Raw genomic sequence first — 21,148 nt, forward strand, 5'->3', positions numbered from 1 at the left:
CATCTAGAATATCAATACCACTAGCTTCTAGAAATATTAACATCCTATGTTTCCAATACATGTATGCGGCTCCATTGAAGGCAGGGGGCCTTGCAACGGAAGCACCTTCTCCTAGAAATTCAACTGAGGCCATGTACTTCTATGAGAGTTACTCTAAAGAAGGTAGGCTTTGGATGCCAATTGTTGTTTAATATGACCTTTATTGTTTAAAAACGTGTATAACAGTCTTTCAAAAAATTCAACAAGATTGATAATCAATTTAACAAAAGAACACTTTTATTAAACTAATGATCAACCACGGTCCCAAGGAATTGATTCTAAGCGAAGGTTCACACTTACATGTATTGACCAATTACTAGTTCAGCACATATAGTAATTGTTCTACAAATTAATCAAGATACAATCATGCAATCAAGATTAATCATACAATCATACAATGATAATAAAGAGTAAGGGATAGAGAGAAGTGCACCACGAATTTTATACTGGTTCAGCCGTCTATTAGACGACCTACGTCCAGTCCCGAAACTAAACGATTTCGGCCTTTTTCAATAGAATCTTTTAGAGTGTTTTACAGATGTTCCAGCCCTCCCGGCCTATCAATCTTAAAACTCTCTCTCTATTCTATTTGGCAACCACTGCATCCCAGAGTTTCTCTACAAACTCTTCCAAGATCACAGTGAAGCTTCTTCTTGATGAGCCCTCTCAACAATGAAGATAGCTACCAGTTTCACTACTGGATTTTGATCAGTTCTTTCTTTACAGAGTGTTTGTTACAGAAAATATAAAAGATATACAAAATTTGGTCTCAATCACTTGCAATGAATCTCACACAAGAAGTTGTTTGTCCATTTGAGTGTTTGTGAGATCATTCTCTTTTTCTCTCAAGAAGTATTTTTCAGCTCTTTATTGATTATGAATAATCGTTGATTCTAGGTCTGAAAAAGCAATATCAAAGGTTATTCAAATGTTATCAAAAGTTCTTAGAGAAAGTGATTGAAAATCCTTTATATAGTTTCTGAAAAACAACATATAAATCGATTTCCCAATCGATTCATTATTGTAATAAAAACTGCCTCAATCGATTAGCCAATCGATTATCGCAAGTCTTGTTTTTCTTGAATCTTGAAACTACATAAACTAATCGATTACCTAATCGATTATTTTAAAAAAGCTTTTCAGAAAATTATGTGTAGTTAATAGTTGACTCGATTGCATAATCGATTTAAGATGTTTTGTTCCAACAACGAGATCAAAACAATCGATTACCCAGTCGATTCATTAAGTCACATAATCGATTCATTAATACACATAAACGATTTGGCCATATATTGAGTGTTCCCTATAACTCAATTTTATTGTGTCAATCGATTTGCCAATCGATTGGGTTTAAAACAGGGATTTAGCTTATTTCAAGTAAATCAATGTGCCAATCGATTAAGTGTTATGTTCCTGAAAAATAATGTTACCAGTTTGTTTAGTTCAATCGATTGCCTAATCGATTGATACCAAACTTGTTTCAAAGGAATTTTTCACAATGGATTGTCCAATCGATTGTGTTTGTCACAGACCATGTTCCTTATAAAATTTTATTTACGAAGTCGATTTGCCAATCGATTAGCGTATTAAATGGCTTGGCCCTGTGACTTGCGCAATCGATTTGTCAATCGATGTATCTAATCAGTTTTAGTCTTTGTGATTAAACAATCGATGTACCAATCGATTAGGGTGCTAAACGGCTTGCCTCTGACTTGCACAATTTTTATCAATGATTGTTCCAGTCGATTGCCTAATCGATTGTGTAATCACATACTACACACTTTCATACAACCCTTTTACAGAATCGATTGCCTAATCGATTTGCTCAGTAGATTTTCCAGCTTTTGTTGATTTCTTGAGTTCCAAGCAATTGTCTCAAGTATGTAGGGTTGAATTGTTGTTCCTGAAATCTTACTCAGTTAAAATGTTAGATTTATCACATAATGTATGAACATTGTATGTTTGTTAATTATGTCAAAATTAGGATTAATGGGACCTAAGTCCAACACTAATGTTGTACATATTAAACTAAACACGTGATATAAATAACAAATATTATATTATTTTTTAAAAAATAATTGTATTTTATTGTAATATTTTAAATAATAAGATTTAAGATTATTTGAAGTTTATATGCGTGTTCATAGGGATGAGAATAAGCTAGGCCGTTTGTCAGGGGCCTATGGCCTGGCCTACTTATGGTCTTGCATGACCTTGCCTATTTAATAAAAAGGTTAGGGTCAGAATGTTTTTAAAGCCTATTTATTTAAATAGGTCAGACTCAGACTTATAAAAAAGCCTATTAGGCTTGACATGCCAGCCTATATATATTTTATTATTATTATATATTATTATTTCCAATTTTAAATTCTGTCAATTAGGCAATCACTCAGTGAGCATTCCATATTCAATAGTTGTTCCATATTTTATAGCGATTCTATATTTGGTAGTCATTCCATATTCGTTAGTCGTTCAATTAGTCAATCACTCAGTAGTCGTTCCATATTTGTTTAAGAGGTAATAACGAGTGTGTTTGTTTTAGAAAAAAAATCTATTATTTGACACAAAAAATTATTTTTTAGGGTTTAAAGAATGTTTGTTTCATATTTTTAAAAAAATATTTTAAATAGGCTTTTAAATAAGCTTCCAGACCAGGTCAGGCTGAAAAAAAAGCCTATGATAGAGCGTAGGCAAGGCTTAGGCCTAAAAATTTGATCGTAGGTCAGGCTCAGACCTTTCAAAGCCTGGCATGGCCTGGCCTATTCCCACCCCTACGTGTACATAATAAATGTGATATTTTTATGTGTGTTTGAATGATGTTAAGTGCGCACATAGTTATATTTCAATTATTTCTAACTAGTTTCTATTTAGTTATTCATTTGATAAATAATCATCTTGAGATGTTAGTAACACTATGATTGATTTCCTTTATTTTTATATATTTTCTATGGCATGGTGGCTTTATGCATATTTATTGTGATTTATTAATTAATATAAGTTGTTGAGGCTCGTTATTAATATATTATAAAAGATTAATTATTTATTGTATAAAATATTAGTTTTGAAATATTAGTAATGTTTTATTAATGCAATTGTGTTAGCAAAAATATTAAAGAAATTATTTTTGGTAATTATCGGTTATATTTAAAAAAATAAATAAATAAAAGAAAGAAGTAGATTGTGTTTTAGGGGTCAAGCTATATGCAAGTGTAAATAATAATAATAATAATAATAATAATAATAATAATAATAATAATAATAATAATAAAAACAAAAATAAAAGAAAAAAGGGAGAACCGAACATCATCTTCTTCTTCGTGCCTCCACCTCCATACCCAATTTACTCTCCATCTTCTCTCTTCGACCATGACCACTATAGTGGATGTCGTGCAAAACCGATACCACATTTGTGATCGTTTTGATCTTCTCTTTCATTCCCAAACTGAATCATAAATTAAAATGACATATTCCTCTTCGTCAAAAATCACATCTACACCTTTTGATCAAAATTTCGGCCACAACGACTATCACCAACGAAAACGGAGACCACATTTGGACTCCACAAAACACCCTCTTCCATTAACTATGCATGGAATCACCAACTGTTATACTTCAAAAAATGGATTTTCACCCTTGTCGCGGTTGTATTGTCGAATTACAGCCAACACGTTCATCGTCCTAGAAAACTGATAGCATTTTTTGATTCCTCTCGTCGAAACCTTCAAGAAGCACTACTCATTTACATGTTTCGGTGAAGTTGATGTCAGACCCTGTCGGTGCTCAACAAGTTAGTGAGACATTTTCTAATACCTATTTCACGATATTTTGAATATGTTTCTTTGCCTAATATTTTTATTAAGTATGTAACACTAATTTTTATGCTCCGCGTAAATCATCAGCCATGTTTCATTGACTCTGCAAATTCGTCGACACTTTTGGACTCGTTTGTTGCGCGTTGTCGACATGTTATGGAAGCTGAAAATTGCTCGGATTCTTTTATCGTACAAAAGCGTCAAACTGAGGTATGGGGTGAGAGTGAGTTTGAATTCATGAGTGTAAATTAAATAAGATGAATGGGAAAACTGTATTTTCCATAATTCATTCGAGACTCACTACGTACGGCTGAAGACTATTTTTTAGTAATAATTGACTAATGAGAAAACTTGAATTTGGCGAGGTTAAAATACGAGTTAGAAACTTTTATAGGATGTTGTTTGATTTGATTTTGAAGATCGTGTGGTAGTTAAACTAATGTAGAATTGTGTATTTGACGTATTATGTGTTTTGTTTATATCCGACATTGATATTGTTATATAATATAAAATATGATGAATTGTTATTATTTGTATTTCAATTGAACTCGTGTGTGTTAATGATTTAGTATTATTATATTTGAGTGAAAATCCTATATTATTGGAGTTTGTGTATTATGATGATAAATTTTGAATGTAATATATGACTATGAAAATATGCAATTATGATATCTACTTATTTACTTATGATGTCACCACTTTGATGAATATCATGAATAGTGATGAATTCGACATGTGCCAATGATGGTTCTCTTAATGGAGTGAGTAGCCTAGGCCAACGAGCGGAGAATCTGGATGTTACTTGTTTGAAGTGGGAATTATCTTGTCATCATATAGGTAAGGCCTTACAAGCCTAGTGATTTCGGGGAAGTACAACTGGATTGAGCCTGATCATGGTGGTCTGCTGTAGAGCCTTAAGGCAAGATTGTTAGACCTTGGAGGTATTCGGATGGGGAATTCCTAGGTGACTTGAAGGTAGTACTCTAAATGCCGGGAGTTACCACGCCATACACGTTTACCTCGATTATCGTCTATATGTATCTTGGGTTGAGTTGAGGGGATCTATGAGGATATGGAAAATTTGAATTGTTTGTAAACTTGCATGATGGCATAGTATCAAGCCTTCTAACGAAGTACTTCAGAGTTAGAATGGTACCAAAGGAAGAGGAGGAGTCTAGAGTGTAAGAGCATGCATAACATTACTTGATTTTTATGTTGACTTACTTGACGTTGTGGATTGAATTAATATTTTACCTTGATTATTATTGTTAGTTGTTACTTGATATGTTATAGTGTTTAATTATTGTTTTACGTGTTCTTCTTAATTACTTTATACTATTACATGTTTTCGAAGCTCACCCCACGTTGCTTATGTTTGGCGCTTGCGAGAGTGCAGTTATTTCAGGTTATAGGTTGGTGATCCATCCTCTTATAGGTGATATTGGGTGGGAGTAATTTGTTGAGTTATGAACTAACTTTCGTTTTGTAAACTCTATCGATCAATTGTATTGTATTCGATCTTTTATTCAGAGATAAAAATTGATTGTCTCTAAGTTTTGAACATGTTTTTATGTCTGAAATATTTGATTAATAAACCCCAGCTATATTCAATGTTAAAAGATTTTTAATTAAAATTTTTTATGCAACCGTATTATGTAGGTGTGAGTTTGACGTCGTGAGCCTTACAATTTAAAAGGATTTTTTTTTATACTCTATGTTTGTCTGCTGCAAATCTCTTTTAAAATTAGTTCATTTTACTTTTTATTTTTAATTTGGGTTTAGAGTGTCATATAGATGAACAATCTTTTTTATGGCATTGTAACAAAATTTTCAATATTTTTCGAAATTTAATGGAGTCGCCATCAAAGTTAATATAAAATAGAGAAAACATTGACAAACTCTTAAAACAAACAAAAAAATAATACTCTTTAAACCTAGTTTAGAGTTCGGGAGTCGATTATGTGCAGGGAATGAATTAACACTCTACAACGTCCATTAAAAAATAGTTATATGTAATTAATTGCGTCAATTTAATGTTAATTTAAATATATTTATATCCTTATTAATAAAATGGGAATATAAATTACTTTTTATGAATGTGATTTTGAAGTAACATTGTGTTTAAAAAAAGAAGAATAAAAAAAGAAATTTTTATTATTGTATTTCACAAAAGTGTGATCTTGCTCCTACATATCTCCTAGTGCGATCAAGAAATCAAAGCTACATAATTCTTTGGTAAAAATGTGGATGTGTTAATTGTTTTAAAATAAATACGTTTTGTAGCAGAAATTGGAATTTGGTTAAAAATTATTGTTGATTTGATAATGGAAAAAGACGTTGGTTTGAGAAATTGATTTGGATGAGTATGTTTGGTTGTTTGTTGAATTTAGTTGAAAATATTTAGGATCACAGAGTTATCACAACTCATGCGTTTTAAATTAGGACTGATAAGATGTGTATCTTGATCAATCGAATGTTATAAAAAGATTATTATTATTTTGGAGCTTAAGATTATTCTTTTCTCTGGTGTCATCTTTCAAAAAAAAAAAACCCCACCCTCTATTTAATTTTTGGTTATCAATTTGTAAGCTATAAAGATATATCTTTGTGTTCATGAAATAAATTGAATTCTGATTTTTTTTATTGTTTTACAAAATTAATGGAATTGTATGTTAAAGATTGGACTTCAACATTTTGATGGAGTACAACTTTGGTGAAGTTGTATAATGAAGGAAAAAGGGAAGCTGAAAATATGGAAGAGGTAGGCATTTAGCCCTTTTTTTTCTACCAAAAAAATTACTTTTATTTATTTGTTACTTAATGTTATTTTTTTATTATTATTATTATATTTTTATAATGTAAATTGGACACTTTATTTGATATTATTATTATATTTTTATAATTTAAATTGGAAACTTTATTTTTTTTTATTATTATATTTTTATAATGTAAATTGGACACTTTGTTAAAGCATCAATGAGAATAGGAGCTCAATTATTGGACTAGATTTATGAGTTTGATTTTGAATTTCTTAAAAAAAAAAATTAATACAATAAAATGTGATGACAAAGATCTAAAATTCAATTAATTATTTTTTTAAAATTTTAATTGATCGAACAAAATTGGAGTAAAATATTAGTAAAATGTATTACATTATTTTAAAAAATAGTATCTATTTGAATATTTGTCTTTTGGTGTGGGTTTCTTTTATTCTTCTCATTATACTATTCAAGACATGCAGTAATATCCAAAAGAAATCAAGGAACTGAATTTTTTCGTCAACGCCATTGCAACATTAAGATATAATACCGCATATCACATTGTTCACAAAAAGTGTAACTAGATAAGAACATAAATCGCATTAAAATGTTTGTTTAATTTTTATAATTATATTTAACCAATTTTGTGTAATTTTTTCATTCATTTTATGTAAAATCAAAATTATACAAAATTATTGTTATGATTAACATAAGTTAGCGTACTAGAACTGAAGAACCTAAAATTTAAAACTAAAGCATATGTGAAGAATTGATCAAACAATCATTTTTTCTTGAAGAACTAATATTGAAACATCCTTGTATGATTGCTTAAAATATGCATTTTTTTGTCATCGTTGGAAATTTTGGTATAGTTCATAAAGACTGAATAATTTAATATTAAATATCTTTGTAGAATTGTAAAATATGCAATTTTTTATGGTTATTATTTATAAAGATTTGTGGTTGAGTTTCTGAATAACTACATAAAAGAAAATACATATATTCTTATTCCACTCAAATATGCTCTTGATATAGCAAAATTGAGAAAAACTTTCAAGATTATTTTGAAAGATTGATTGTCACTTAACATTAAACAATAGAGAAATTATCGAAAAAAAGTGATGGGTCACATGATAAATTGAAATTTATTCCTAGAAATAAATGGTTCACACTATTTATGTATGACCATTGTTGTGATTTTGGTAAATTATGTAGTAGAAAGTATAACTTATGTGATATTTATGAATCACATGTTATGAGTATAATTGTATATTAACTCATATAAATTGTGGTGATATTTAATTTTACTAAGTATAATTTATCTCTTTACTTATTTATAGAATTTTATATAGAAACATTATTTCATGGGAAGAAATGACAAAGAAACAAAAATGATATAGTTGACTAATTTCTAAAGAAATTAATTTATCATTTTATGGTTTTATTTGCTTCATTTTTTTATGAATATAATGGCATAGTAACTCATATAAATTATTGATAAGTTTCACTTCTATTCAAACATAAACATGTAATTCTAAGATAATATTTTACAAGAAGAAATAATAAAAAGACTTATACTATTTTCTTTTGTTATTATTTTTGTTTTTGTCTTGTACAATTGCACAAGATGATATTGGTAATACTAGTTAGTTTTATGTCAAATTTTACTATGAATTACAAGCAAGATATTTATCTTATAAATTCTATATGTAAGCAATGAGTAGTAATAGTGAGCAATTTCTTGAAGTCTTCTTAATCTAATTATCTTCAACTATAATTATATTTTTGTTGGATGTTTTAAATTTAAATTTTTATCATGAAAGTTATTTAAGTCATTTTGATCTTATATATACATTGTTGACATTGTATATTTGGAGATACGTTTTATTGATAATTTGAGTTGCTAAATTATATTCTTTAAATTGTAAGGTTTCATTTCATGTGTATTTCATTTTGAGCAGTTAATGATGAGCACACTAGTGCATTTTAACCTTATTACATCGTTGATATTAGATCGGTTGTTATATATCTAATGTAATAAAACAAAATAGTGGTAAATTTGTTATTATAGTAAACTTTGTTAAATCAGTTCTAATTGAACAGTTCTAATATACATATCAAAAGGAAAAAAAAAAAAGCTACAAAAACAAAAAAACAGTATCAAATTTGTTATCATCACAATTTTTGTTAAATCTGTTATAGTTAGACCGTTCTAACAAGCATTAAAAAAAATCCTCTAAATTAAACAAAAAAATATCCTCTAAATTAAACAAAAAAAAAAAATTAGAAAAAACGATCGGCAACTATTCTTCACCATTATGCGCGCGCGAGCTTCATCCTTTGTCCTTTAGCACTACCTCATCCTTCAACCCTTTAGCGTTTCATCTTCAACCTTCAACATGAATCCCTCAATGCAAACTCATCATTCATCCTTCAACACGAATCATATGAACTTCATCCATTTTTCTCTCACCCTAAATCTTAGGGGTTAATAATCTTTTCATCCATTTTTCTCGCACCCTAATTCTCCCTCGCCGTGACTACAATTTATAATTGCTCCAATGACGGAGGACGACTCCAATCTTGACGCCACCGCCAGCGATTCGTCCAGACCTCTGTTAAATTTTCACTGTCGAGCTCCGACAAAGAGAGACCACACTTTCCGCTACCGAGCAACTTCCAAAACTAAACCCTGCACTCGAATCACTTCAATGAGTGATCCTCTTCCCCCTATAGTGTGGTTTTCTGTTAATGTAATAACTATTTGAATTGCTGGTTGAAGTTCTCCTATTAGACTTCAATTTTATTAGGTTGAATTTTTGTGGCTATTTTAATTTTGGTGGATTTTATGGAACTTCATGTTAGTTGTGTTCATTTAGAGTGATATATAAGAGTAAATATGTGTGTATGTAAATATTTACATGTGCCAAATGCTTGTTCACTGTGATGTTATTTTTCTGAATTTACTCTCAATTCATTTGAAAATCTTGTTTTATAACACAAAATTGAGATATATTACGGAGTCAAGGTAATATCGGCTCTGATCGAGTATTTCTATTTTATGGTTTAGTATTTTATTATTTGTCATCTGGGTATTTGTGATCTGAACCTTCATATATTTGTTGTATTTTCTTTGAAATTTTATATGGTTTTGTTGTAATGGCTTTGATCGAGTATTGAGTGTTTTACACTGATTGTTGTTTTTCACTGATCGTAGCAAATAGAAGATTTACGGTCTCGACAAGGATGGAAATCAGTGGAAGGAGAGAGGTGTTGGTGCTGTCAAGTTCTTAAAACATCAGGCTACTAGTAAAGTTAGGCTTCTCATGAGGCAATCCAAAACCCTTAAGATTTGCGCCAATCATCTCAGTATGTGATTTCTTCTTTTATTTTTTTGCTAAATCTTTGTTTTGTAATTTTGATTTCGAGATTTTTATTGTTCTCTCGATTGTGTTACACTTTTGGCTACGATGAATGTCCAAGAGCATGCTGGGAACGAGAAATCTTGCGTTTGGCATGCTAGGGATTTTGTTGATGTCGTTTTCCATCTATTTAAAGTAAGCACAAGTTTTCAAGTTGCATTCTGCAGATGGATTTGTTGACATGCTCTGCTATTATGTTTGGTGTTTCCATAGTTAGTTTTATTATCTTTATTTAGATCAATTTTGTGATTCACTCTTAGATAAAGTTGGTTGGTATAGTTTTAGATGTCTTGGAATTATCTGTTACAGTTGGCTACTATTATTTATAAAAACTAGACATAAGTTGGGGCTAATATTTATAAACTACTGGTGCATTCTTCATTTCTTCAATAGTAAAAAACCAGTGAATATTCTTCATTTTTTTCATTTAGCGAAACTTGTTTACCGATTTCACCCACAAAAGAAGTAGGCAAAAGCCATACCATGTAGACTTTTTAATCCATTATGCTTCACTCATTTGATGATGTTGTCCAGTTATCCTGTCTAGGGCCAACTTTTGCAACTGTCAATAGCAAGCTATAGCAATTCAAGTTTTAAATTGTAATTCATAATCATTGTCAAATTTATCAAGAAGTTTCATAAGAAAAAAATAACAATGAGAAAGAAAAGTTAAGAGACTGTTAAGTAAGAATCAACAAAGCTTAGTAATATAGTGGAATGAGTTAAATATGTTTTATGTTTTTAATCCTCATAAAATAACCTCTTGTCAAGTTTAATCCCTACAAATGTTTTTATCCACGCTGAGTCCACTATTTGGTGAATTCAGAGACTAAATATAGACGAAAATTCTTACCAAAGTCACCAGATGGAGGACTAAAGATTGACAAAATGTTTGTAGAGACTAAACTTGACAGTAGTGTATTTTATAGGGAATATGGACCAAAAACATATTTAACACTAGTGGAGTACTCACCACATTCATATCAACACCAAGTTCTTCATACCAAACAGTGGTGTAACTTTATAGTAGTGTATTTTATAGGGAGTAGGGACCAAAAACACATTTAACACTAGTGCAATACTCATCACATTCATATCAACACGAAGTTCTTCATACCAAACAGTAGTGTCTTTTTCCCTGAGAACACTGGCAATGTATATGCAAGCTAAAGCAATCTGATGTGGTGGATGTACAAGCATTAGGTCCATCTTGTATGTGTCATTTACAAGCCCTCTGTCAGCATCGACATTCATGTTTGGTTATTTTCATAATTGAATTCAACATAATCAATAATATACTGAAAAGTTACAATGCCAACAGCAGTAGCAAGATGGCACAGGATAACAGAAAATCATGATTATATGAGTGCTTTCTCTAGTAACTAAACAAATATCTAAGAGAAAAAAACAATCTATGAAAATTGCAGCAGTTAAATTTTATAAAAAGATAATGGATCAAAAGTTTTCAGCCTGAACAAAATGGCATGATTTACCAAGTCACATCAAAACAAACACTAATTAGTTAGGGATGAAGATGGTTTACTGTCTAAAGAAGTTGTCAGAAGATGCTATACCAACCAACTAGTGACAGATAATTCCAAGACAAATGAAATTTGAATTGTGAAGTTGCTTACGATGAATCTCTTCTTAATCACTATCCTTACTCAACCATAATCGCTATCCTTACTCAGTAGTTACTTTATATAATTTTATGCATTACTTAACCATATTGCCAACTAGCATTTGTTTTTCTGGGTGCATATATAAATGGAAGCAACAGAAGAAGGGTTGTTGGGTGGACCATAACATTCATATGCTTAGGGGCATTTGTCTTCACATTAATGTTTAACTTTTCTTAGGTCAGTCTAATCTTGATTCACATAGTTTTTTCTCAAGTTGCACATGCAATGATAAATTTATGCATTTTATTAGTGTTTTTCATGTAATTTAAGAATTTCTGTTAGTGTTCTAATTCTTTTCAGCATTATTTTATGTTATTAGCAGTTATATCCGTTTCACAGTGTGTGGAGTTAGAGGCACTTCTCTCATGTCTGGATTCGTCTTCCTAACCTGTACAGATCAAGATGATACAAGGCACAAATTTGGTCACTATGGAGGTATGCCTTACCATGATGTCCTTATATTTGATAAGTTTCTATGGATAGTGTTAGTGTGAATCTGTTCATAACTCTATCATTAATCATTTTTCAGGTTTCACATGCCCATTTGGGCCACTGCTGCTTACAACTTGCATTCTCATCAATTCATACCTACTTATTAATCTCGGGTAAGCATTAATACTTATCTTTCACCTTTTAAATATGCATATGGTTAATCAAGTTCGCTTCTTAAATATATGATTCATTTGTTTAGAAGTTGCTAAAGGTGTGTGGAATTTCAACAGAAGATGTCAAAGTGAATTTAATTCTAAAATTCTAAATTATTTAATTCTAAACAGAAGATGTCTTGTTTCTTACTTAGGAATCTAAAATTATTTAATTCTAAATTGTTCTTATTATTAATCTTTTGAATTTTATTTTAGTAATATTTTAAAAAAAATTCAATGTAACATTTAACAAGAAGATTAGATTGTGTTCTGAGATGTGATTGAAGGGGAGTATTAAATCGTTTTATGTAGTAATAGTTAATTAAACTCTTATTAAATACAAAAGTGATGGAGAAATTTCAAAAGTGGTGATGCCTAAAAATTGTTGAAAGTGATGGAGAAATTTGAATAATAGTAGTTACCCCAATTTTCAACCATCCTTTAAACCTGCATGCTATGTGTTTGTGAAATTGTCTCTGTTAATAAAACCTCGAAAATATATTAGCAGATGTAGCAATGGCAGCAAAGATAGAAGACTACCATTTTCATTGCATGTAAACAACTATTAATCATTAAGGTCCCTATACAAAATACTGTACAAAAATATCAAAGCATGACTACTTAACTTACCCTCTGTTTCCATACAACGGACAAGAGAATGACCCTAATAATTACACCTTATCTACATTGCTATAATAACCCTAATAATTACACCTTGAAAATCCAAATACAGATCCAGTCAAGAGAATGAAGTCATGAAAGGTGGAAAGATCCTTGACCCTCTGTTATGTCATACAAGAGCTTCACTTTCATCTTTTCCTAAAATTCAATAAATTGTTAAGAGTGTATTTTGATCTTTTTTTTTTTAATGTTTGTTTCAAGTGTTTAGCAGATGAAAATAGTAGTCTACTATCTTTGATGACATTGGTTCATGTCTCTGATGACTTCTTTTATTGGATAATATTTATTGTTGTGCTATCTACTAATATATTATGATGGTTTGGGGCAGTTAGTTATATAGAGAGTAGAAAATATGAGTAGATAATGTAGCAAGAATCTAGGTGACAGAAAGAGTACGTTTTGTAGTAGACCCTTATTCCCTAGTAAAAAGTATGACAAAGTGAAAAACTCCAGCTACCAAGGGTTAAACACTTTTCAAAGTTATAATCAAAGTTATAATCAAGTATAGTTTTGTAAACTTAATTAATAAGTAATTCGTATTAAATTCCTTTAGCACCAAAATTTGTTTGTTGCATGTGTTTCATTGTTTGTTCTTATTCTGCTTCTTGGATAACTGGATGAGTTTGTCTTTCTTTTTTACCAATCTGACCTGATTTGGTTGCTTAGAGTCAGTCTTATTATGCAATTGTTGAATTATTCATGCCATAGTTTCAATTGTTCTATTTAAATTATTATCATTTTTTTATATTTCTAAGATTTTGGGGTATGAAGCTTGTCTTTTTGTTTTGTTGAGGATGGATATCGATCAAATCACTAACAGAGGATGTATACTAAGGGGAAGAAGATATTTATTCTATAATAAATAAACTAAATTAACAGAGCTGTTGAGGGTGTTAATACTGACATAGATATCCTATCTTGCCTGTTGTTGAACACAAATTAGTATGCTGATTTCTAGTTGTTATTTTTTCATGTGAAATATGAATGTGATTTTTCTGTTTGCACTGATTGATCATAATTTTATGATGATAAATATTTTCTGATGTGTTGGTTTTCTTCTTGTGATGTTGTACTTATCCCAGTAAATTATTATTTAAGCTTATGATGTTTGTGCTGGTTTTGTATAGGTACGGGCTCGGTCGTCATCTAGCAAGCACTAAATTATCAAGCAACAAGACAATCAAAAGGATTCGTGTTCGAGGGGGTAATGTGAAGTGGAGAGAAATTAGATTGGATACCGATAACTTCTCATGGGACAGTGAAGCAATAACTCGCAAGACTCGTCTTCAGGATATGGTTTACAATGCCTCAAATAACGAGCTCGTCCGAACGTAGACTCTTGTTAAGAGTGCTATTGTTTAGGTTGATGCTGCACCATTCAAGCAGTATGGTGTTGAAATTGGTAGAAACATCACTATGGTGTTGAAATTGGTAGAAAAAAGAAATCAGCTGCAACCAAGAAGGATTCTGCAGAGGTGATAGTTTTGGAAACTTTCTTGTTATACACACTTATATACATTGTCCCATGGTATATGGCTTCATTTATAATTGTGGAAGGTGTTGTTATTTTGGATATCTCATTTAGTTTTGAAATGACTGCCTTTTCAAATATTTATATAAGAAAATATATCGTATACAATATGTTGAAATTGAAAGTAAGCACTAGTCATATTCTAACATGTTTGCCTTTAAGGGTACTGTAATTTATCATTTTGTGGATTAAATTCTCGTGCATTCTACTGTGCAGTAGTTGGCTTTTCTTTCAAATCGGATGTCTTTTTTCTCAAGATCGTCAGCTAGATTCCCACATTGAAGAGCAGTTTGGTGGTGGTCGTTTGTTGGCCTGTATTTCATCTCGTCCAGGTCAATGTGGCAGGGTTCATGGGTATGCATAATTCTGCTTGTTTCAGAATATTTTGGGTTGAACTTCATATTTGTTTTAATGTTTACACTGGTTTTGTTTTATTTTATTTCTGTAGATACATCCTCGAAGGTAAGGAACTAAAATTTTCCATGAAGAAGTTACAGAGGAAGAAGGGAAATGGTGCTGCTTAATTGTAGTGTTTTCCATCTTATATATGACTTCATTTGTTTTTAATAGTGCAACAGTATTTGGTACCTTTCAAGTTGATGTCATTTACTTTGGATGAGACAATGTTTATCAGACAACTTTTAGGTTGATGCCCTAAGACATCTTTAGTGTCAAACCTTCACTAGTTATGTGACAATTTATCAGCTCTGAATTTTATAACTTTGATTTTGTAAAAAAATTATGATTCATTGTCATTGATTTTTAAATGTAAAGTTTCCTATGAAGTTCCGTGTTTTATGGTTGAATGAGAAATTCTAATTAATAGGGTAATATGTAAAATTTTAAGGATGCATATGTGAGGGGTGAAAGTTATGAAGAAAAAAAATTAAAAAATTAATTATTTAAATCGATTGGCTCATCGATAAAATAAATAATTTTGAATATGACTTGTTATATTGGTTCAAATTTAACCGATGTAATAAATTAATTTTGAATTTGACTTGTTATATTGGTTCAAATTTAATCGATCTAATAAATTAATTTTGAATTTGACTTGTTATATTGGTTCAAATTTAACCGATCTAATAAATCATTTTTGAATTTGACTTGTTATATTGGTTTAAATTTAACCGATCTAATAAATCATTTTTGAATTTGACTTGTTACATCTATTATTTTAGCTGATTTAATAATTAACTATTTATTACAACGCTTGATGTTAGATCGGACAAGAAATCGATCTAACAAGTACATAAGAATCAATCTAACAAGGTTTAATTGCACTAATGGCAAATAAATGGTTTATCTTAATTATTTTATAGTTATTTAGGTGAAATATGTATTTGTGTTTTTGTTGAGTTTTATTTGTTCATGGGAATTTTGTGTTTTCATTTACTTATATGCAAAATGTCATATTTGATATCTTCATATGGTAATGAAAAAGAGAAACCAAATATTTAGAATATATGTTGAATGATTTTATTTGGATGGAATTTTTGTTTTCCTAATTATGATCATTAATTATTAATTCAAATGGATCGGAACAATTGAATCACATATTATTCTGAACCTGAATTTTTAACTTTATTATGGGTCATCCAAGATCTATTACGATGCGAAAGATAGTTAAGTTTTTGTGCCAACATGTACTAAAAATCCAAAAGATTCTTCGGTCAAATAATTTTTTCCCCAAAGGAAGCTAACAATTTGAGAAAATGAGATTCTTACATTTCTAAAATGTATACGAGGTTGTATTGGAGAATCAATACACCAATCAAAAATTAAATGGTGATGTGTATCTTTATTGTCAACTCACAACTAGAAGTTTGTGAGATTGTTATGTCAATTAATTTGATTAAAAGAGCTCTTTCATAATTATCTATAAAGAATTTAGAAAGTATTGAATGTTTATTTGATTTGATGTTAAACATCATGTAACATATGTTCATATGGAAAAATCGACATGAAGATCCATTCATCAGACATCTAAAGTTAGTTGTATGACAAATACTTATGAGATAATGACTTATAAATTCTACTTTGGGAACATGCAATCATGAATATTAAGATATTGACTCACATGAAGCCAACATGTTAATATATGTAAGTCTTCCCCTTAATTCATAATCAATTTCTGAGTTGACAATCTAATATTTTTCATCTAAGAGAGTTTTTGGATGTATTTTGTATATTCCAATTGCTCCAATATAATACACTTAGATGAATCATAAAGGAATATTTTAAATTTATATTGGGTATAAAATCTCCATTTATAATAGAGTATATTGAGTCAATAATTTGGAGACTTGTTAACAAGTGAGTTTGTTGATTGTCATTTGATGAACTAATTTCCCCAATATTAGAGGGAGAGAATAAGTAGTTGAAAATAATTATTGAAATATATTATCTTCTCATCTTGATCCTTATACAAACTAGTTTGAATCAAAAATTCAAATGATAACTCATTTACAAAGTTTATTAAATTATGAGCTACTAATGCTCGAATCAAAATGGAAGTCTTGGTTGGGAATCTAATATTGTTAAATGAGTCTCAATTGCGCTTGAGGCGTGGTAAACAAGACAATTCCAAGGACAAAAATGAGCTAAACAGAAAGATTACCCAAATGAAAGATATGAAAATTTTAAAAGAATACCGTGAATTAACTTTTCCATTCCAAAAGAACTGAATAGGTAAATGAAATTTATGAAAATTAAGAGATCTCAATAAATTATGTCAAAAATAAAATATGATGGAACCGAAATAAAGTCAACATTGACAATTATTTTGCATATAATTTAGCACTATATGTGAAAAAATTAATGAGGATCATAAATTAAAGTCTAGTAATGATTATAGATAAAAAATAAATAAAAAAACTTGAAACATTGAAAGAAACAATAGAGTGAAATTAAGCTCGCTTTGCAAATTGAAAGGTTTTTAGATTAGAAGTCCGCACATCTGAAGATGTGAAGCTAATTATATATAAACAATTTTTCGCACGAAAAATAAAAAGAGAATGATGAAATACATATTCATGAGTGTTGGTAAGAAACTATCATTGATTTTAAAGAGACATATTCAGCATAAGAGAATTAAAAACTTCTCCATACTTGATTAAGTTTAGTAGAATATGAAAGACTCAATTTACATATGAAAAATGTGTTACAATGTATTTGTATGGATAACTTTATAGTCATAATTATATAAAAATCCCTCAAGGATTTAATTTTTGTGAGACGTACAATTTGGGATCTTGAAGAGATTACTTAACAAAACGAATAAGTATCTTTATGCTCTCCAGTAAACTAGATGCATTTTATATATTACTCATAGTGAATATTATTAAATGAGGGATATGGAAAAACATTATTTGTCCATTTTTAAGAAAATATTTAGAAATGAATTTGATAAAAATAATATCAAACTCTTGAAGAGCTTCCAAAAATATTTTGATTAAAGAAACAGGTTAAGATGAAATATGTACGAACGAAAAATATTTGTTTTGATTGAATATTTGAATAATAGTATTTTAGTAAATCATGAAGCTAGCTTATATAGCAAAAGTTGTAACACCCCAAAAATTATAATAAACTATTTTTTTAATTAAATAAGATTTTATAGAATTCATTAGGGTAAGTTTACTTGACTCACTTTCGAAATTGACCATTTTAGAGTTTGTTCTCATAATTTATTTTTGACGTTTATCGATAAATTATCGAGTTAGATCGATTGGAAAACAAGGAGTCTAAGAACAAAGGCTTTTTATTTATGGACTTGTATTCACATATGAAAGTGTGGAAATAAGGTAAGGGGTGATAAAGCGTTTGAATTCATTAGTATAATATATTGTGAGATGAACGAGAAAATCGTATTTCTCAACGATTCATCTGGGGCTTGCTACATACGGAAGTAGCCTTTTGAGTGATAAATTAATTAATGTGCAAATATGAAAATTGTAAGATAAAAATGTGGAATATTAATATTTATAAGATGTTGATTGATTTATTTTAGTTGAATGTGTGGTATTTGATATTATTGTGATATTGGATCAAATGAATTTGTGCACATGTTTGATTAGACGAGTTTATGTGATGACGATGATGTATGGTTGATGATAGTGATATTATAAATTGCGATAAGTTTATGTGATGATAATGATGTATGCTTGATGATAATGATATTATAAATCTGTGATAAGTTTATGTGATAATGATGATGTATGGTTGATGATAGTAATGTTATAAATTTGTGATGAGAATTTTGAAGTAACCTCATAGTTGACGAAATAGTGATGATTCCAACTTGTACTAAAGATGGTGCTCTTCATGGAATATTCTAGGCCAACAAGGGGAGAAAATAGACATTGAGAATTATTGAAGTGGAGATTATTATATCCTCATATAGGTAGGGCCTGACAAGCCTAGTGATTTTGGGGAAGTACAATTGAATGAGACTAATCGTGGTAATCTACTGTTGAGCCTTAAGGTAAGATTGTTAGGTAACTTGGAGGTAGCTCTCCAAATGTTGGGAGCTACTATGAAACACAAGTTTACCTCGATTGTCGTGTATATGTGTCTCAGGTTGAGTTGAGGGGATATATAAGGACAGAGCCAATTTGAATTGTTCGTCCACTTATGTGGTGGCATAGTATCAAGTATGTTAACCAAGTACTTTAGAGTTAGAATGATACCAAATTGTGAAGTAGAGTCTAAGCTCATGCATTGCATTTCATTTTCTTGTGACTGTTTTGTTATGATTAACATGTATCATAAACGATAATTATTTCTCTTAAATGATTTGATGTTATAGTGAAATGTATTGATTTTCTTTGAGTGATTTTAACTTTATAATGTGATAATTTTACTTGAAGAATGTTTGCGTTATGATACGTTTTTGTTATGATTATTTGTGTTCTTCTTATTTATATTATACTATCAACATGATTTTAAAACTCACCTCCATCGTTGTTTGTGTTTGATTGGTTTGGCCCTGCTTTGCGAAACCGCAGTTATTACAAGTTAATGAGTCTTGAAGTTCAAGTTTGGGAGAAACCTGTTATGATAGGTGATACCGGAAATAAGAGTTGTAATTGGTATTTTACTTATTTAATTAGAAACGACTTTTTGTATAAAAACCTTATAAATACTAGTAAGTTTTTTGAATTAAATTAAAAAATTATAATTAAATCGAGTTCATTGAGATTGCCCTATTTTATAAGAAGAAGAAGAAAAATTTTAGTGTCTCATTTGTATTTTAAGAAATGTGATATTCTAAGTAACTCATAAAAATTTAGTGTCTCATTTGTATTTTGGGGTTTATAGCATCACAAAAGTACTACAATGGTTCTATATGGGAAGGTAATTCTTTCAATTACAACATGGTCTTACACAAATTTTAAACTGCTTTTTTTCTTAACAAAGAATTCTACGTCACAATAAACTTGGAGAGCAGGAACAAAAAAGGAGTCTCTTTGCTTGTGATATTACTCAAACAATGAAGAGAAGAATGTGTCGCGTCTGTTTTTGTCTGTGAAAAAGTAATCGCCATCAATTTTATTAAAGGAAAAATTGGATAAAACCTAAAATGATAATTTAGAAAATATTTATGGGTTGACTAATTTTAATTATACTTTATACATAAAAGTTCTTGGGTAGGATTTCTTGGCCTTATGAAATATATCACGCAATTGTTATCACTTGGTGGTAATTAAGGATCATTCTGTTAGCCTTGAATCATAAAAAGAGATGAGATTTTGTTTAATTAGGGAGATGTGTGTGTGAAGCAAGTCAAGGAGAGAGGAATTTTTCTAATTAATCATGGTTCGGGAATAATAAACACATTTGACACTATTTTCTATTTAAATTGTAACTTTCAAAAATGATGAGAGCTAAACGTGGTGGTTAAGTGGGAAATTAAAATTTGTTCTTTCTTTTTCCAATTGAGGCAAGGCCGTAAAAAGAATTTACTCATATAAAAGGGTCATTTATTTATATAAAATTGTAACGCATTTGAGCCTTACACACTTGTATCATTGATAAGGAACCTTTTCCTCAAGGTTCAAGTGTGGATATGTTTGGGTCAAGGCATTCTAGTCCTCCAACGTGGCTTCAAGTGTAGGTAAAATGACCCATTAAATTAAAACTTGTTTGTTGGAACTAGAATTCATGCTGATGGTACGAGTTCTCAGAACTTGAGAAGGTTGAAATGTGACTACAATTTCACCAATCGAGTCATCAAAAAGGGGTGTAATAGAAGAAGGAGAACCATTGAATGGTTTTAGCTTCGATACGTGAAAAATAGGATGGATACGAGCATCTGCAGGCAACAAAAATTGGTAACCAATACAAAAATTGGCGGTTGCGATCTCTTTCTTGAAATGTTCAATCCTGTCTATGGCGGTTTGCTTTGGACCGCATGTGGAGTTGTGCTTGGGAAACGTTTTCTTTGATCATATTCAACATGTTCCGGTATTTTGAAAGTAGCTCATCTAGTCCCATTACTTGAGAGGTTCCTGTAAGGCTGTAACATAAGCATAGATGCTTGGCAGGGGTCGATCATAAAGAACCTCCAAAAGGTT

At 30.1% G+C, this 21,148-nt stretch overlaps 1 protein-coding gene across 3 annotated transcripts; it reads left to right on the forward strand.

Annotated features, from left to right (window-relative positions):
• Positions 1-9,985: 9,985 nt before the first annotated feature.
• On the forward strand, positions 9,986-15,355 carry LOC101505418 (cationic amino acid transporter 3, mitochondrial-like). Of its 3 annotated transcripts, none has more exons than XM_012719814.3 (6): positions 9,986-10,167; positions 12,034-12,149; positions 12,244-12,319; positions 14,167-14,514; positions 14,787-14,924; positions 15,019-15,355. In XM_012719814.3, the coding sequence occupies exons 1-4, from the start codon at positions 10,085-10,087 to the stop codon at positions 14,372-14,374; spliced, it is 483 nt and encodes a 160-aa protein (XP_012575268.1). In that variant the 5' UTR covers positions 9,986-10,084; the 3' UTR covers positions 14,375-14,514; positions 14,787-14,924; positions 15,019-15,355. The 3 variants fall into 3 exon arrangements, with proteins under 3 accessions (XP_012575268.1, XP_073221413.1, XP_012575269.1); XM_073365312.1 differs by having other exon boundaries at positions 14,790-14,924; XM_012719815.3 differs by having other exon boundaries at positions 12,037-12,149.
• Positions 15,356-21,148: the final 5,793 nt, after the last annotated feature.

The sequence above is a fragment of the Cicer arietinum genome, chromosome 2 (assembly GCF_000331145.2).
Source record: "Cicer arietinum cultivar CDC Frontier isolate Library 1 chromosome 2, Cicar.CDCFrontier_v2.0, whole genome shotgun sequence".
In the NCBI taxonomy this organism is placed as follows: Eukaryota; Viridiplantae; Streptophyta; class Magnoliopsida; order Fabales; family Fabaceae; genus Cicer; species Cicer arietinum.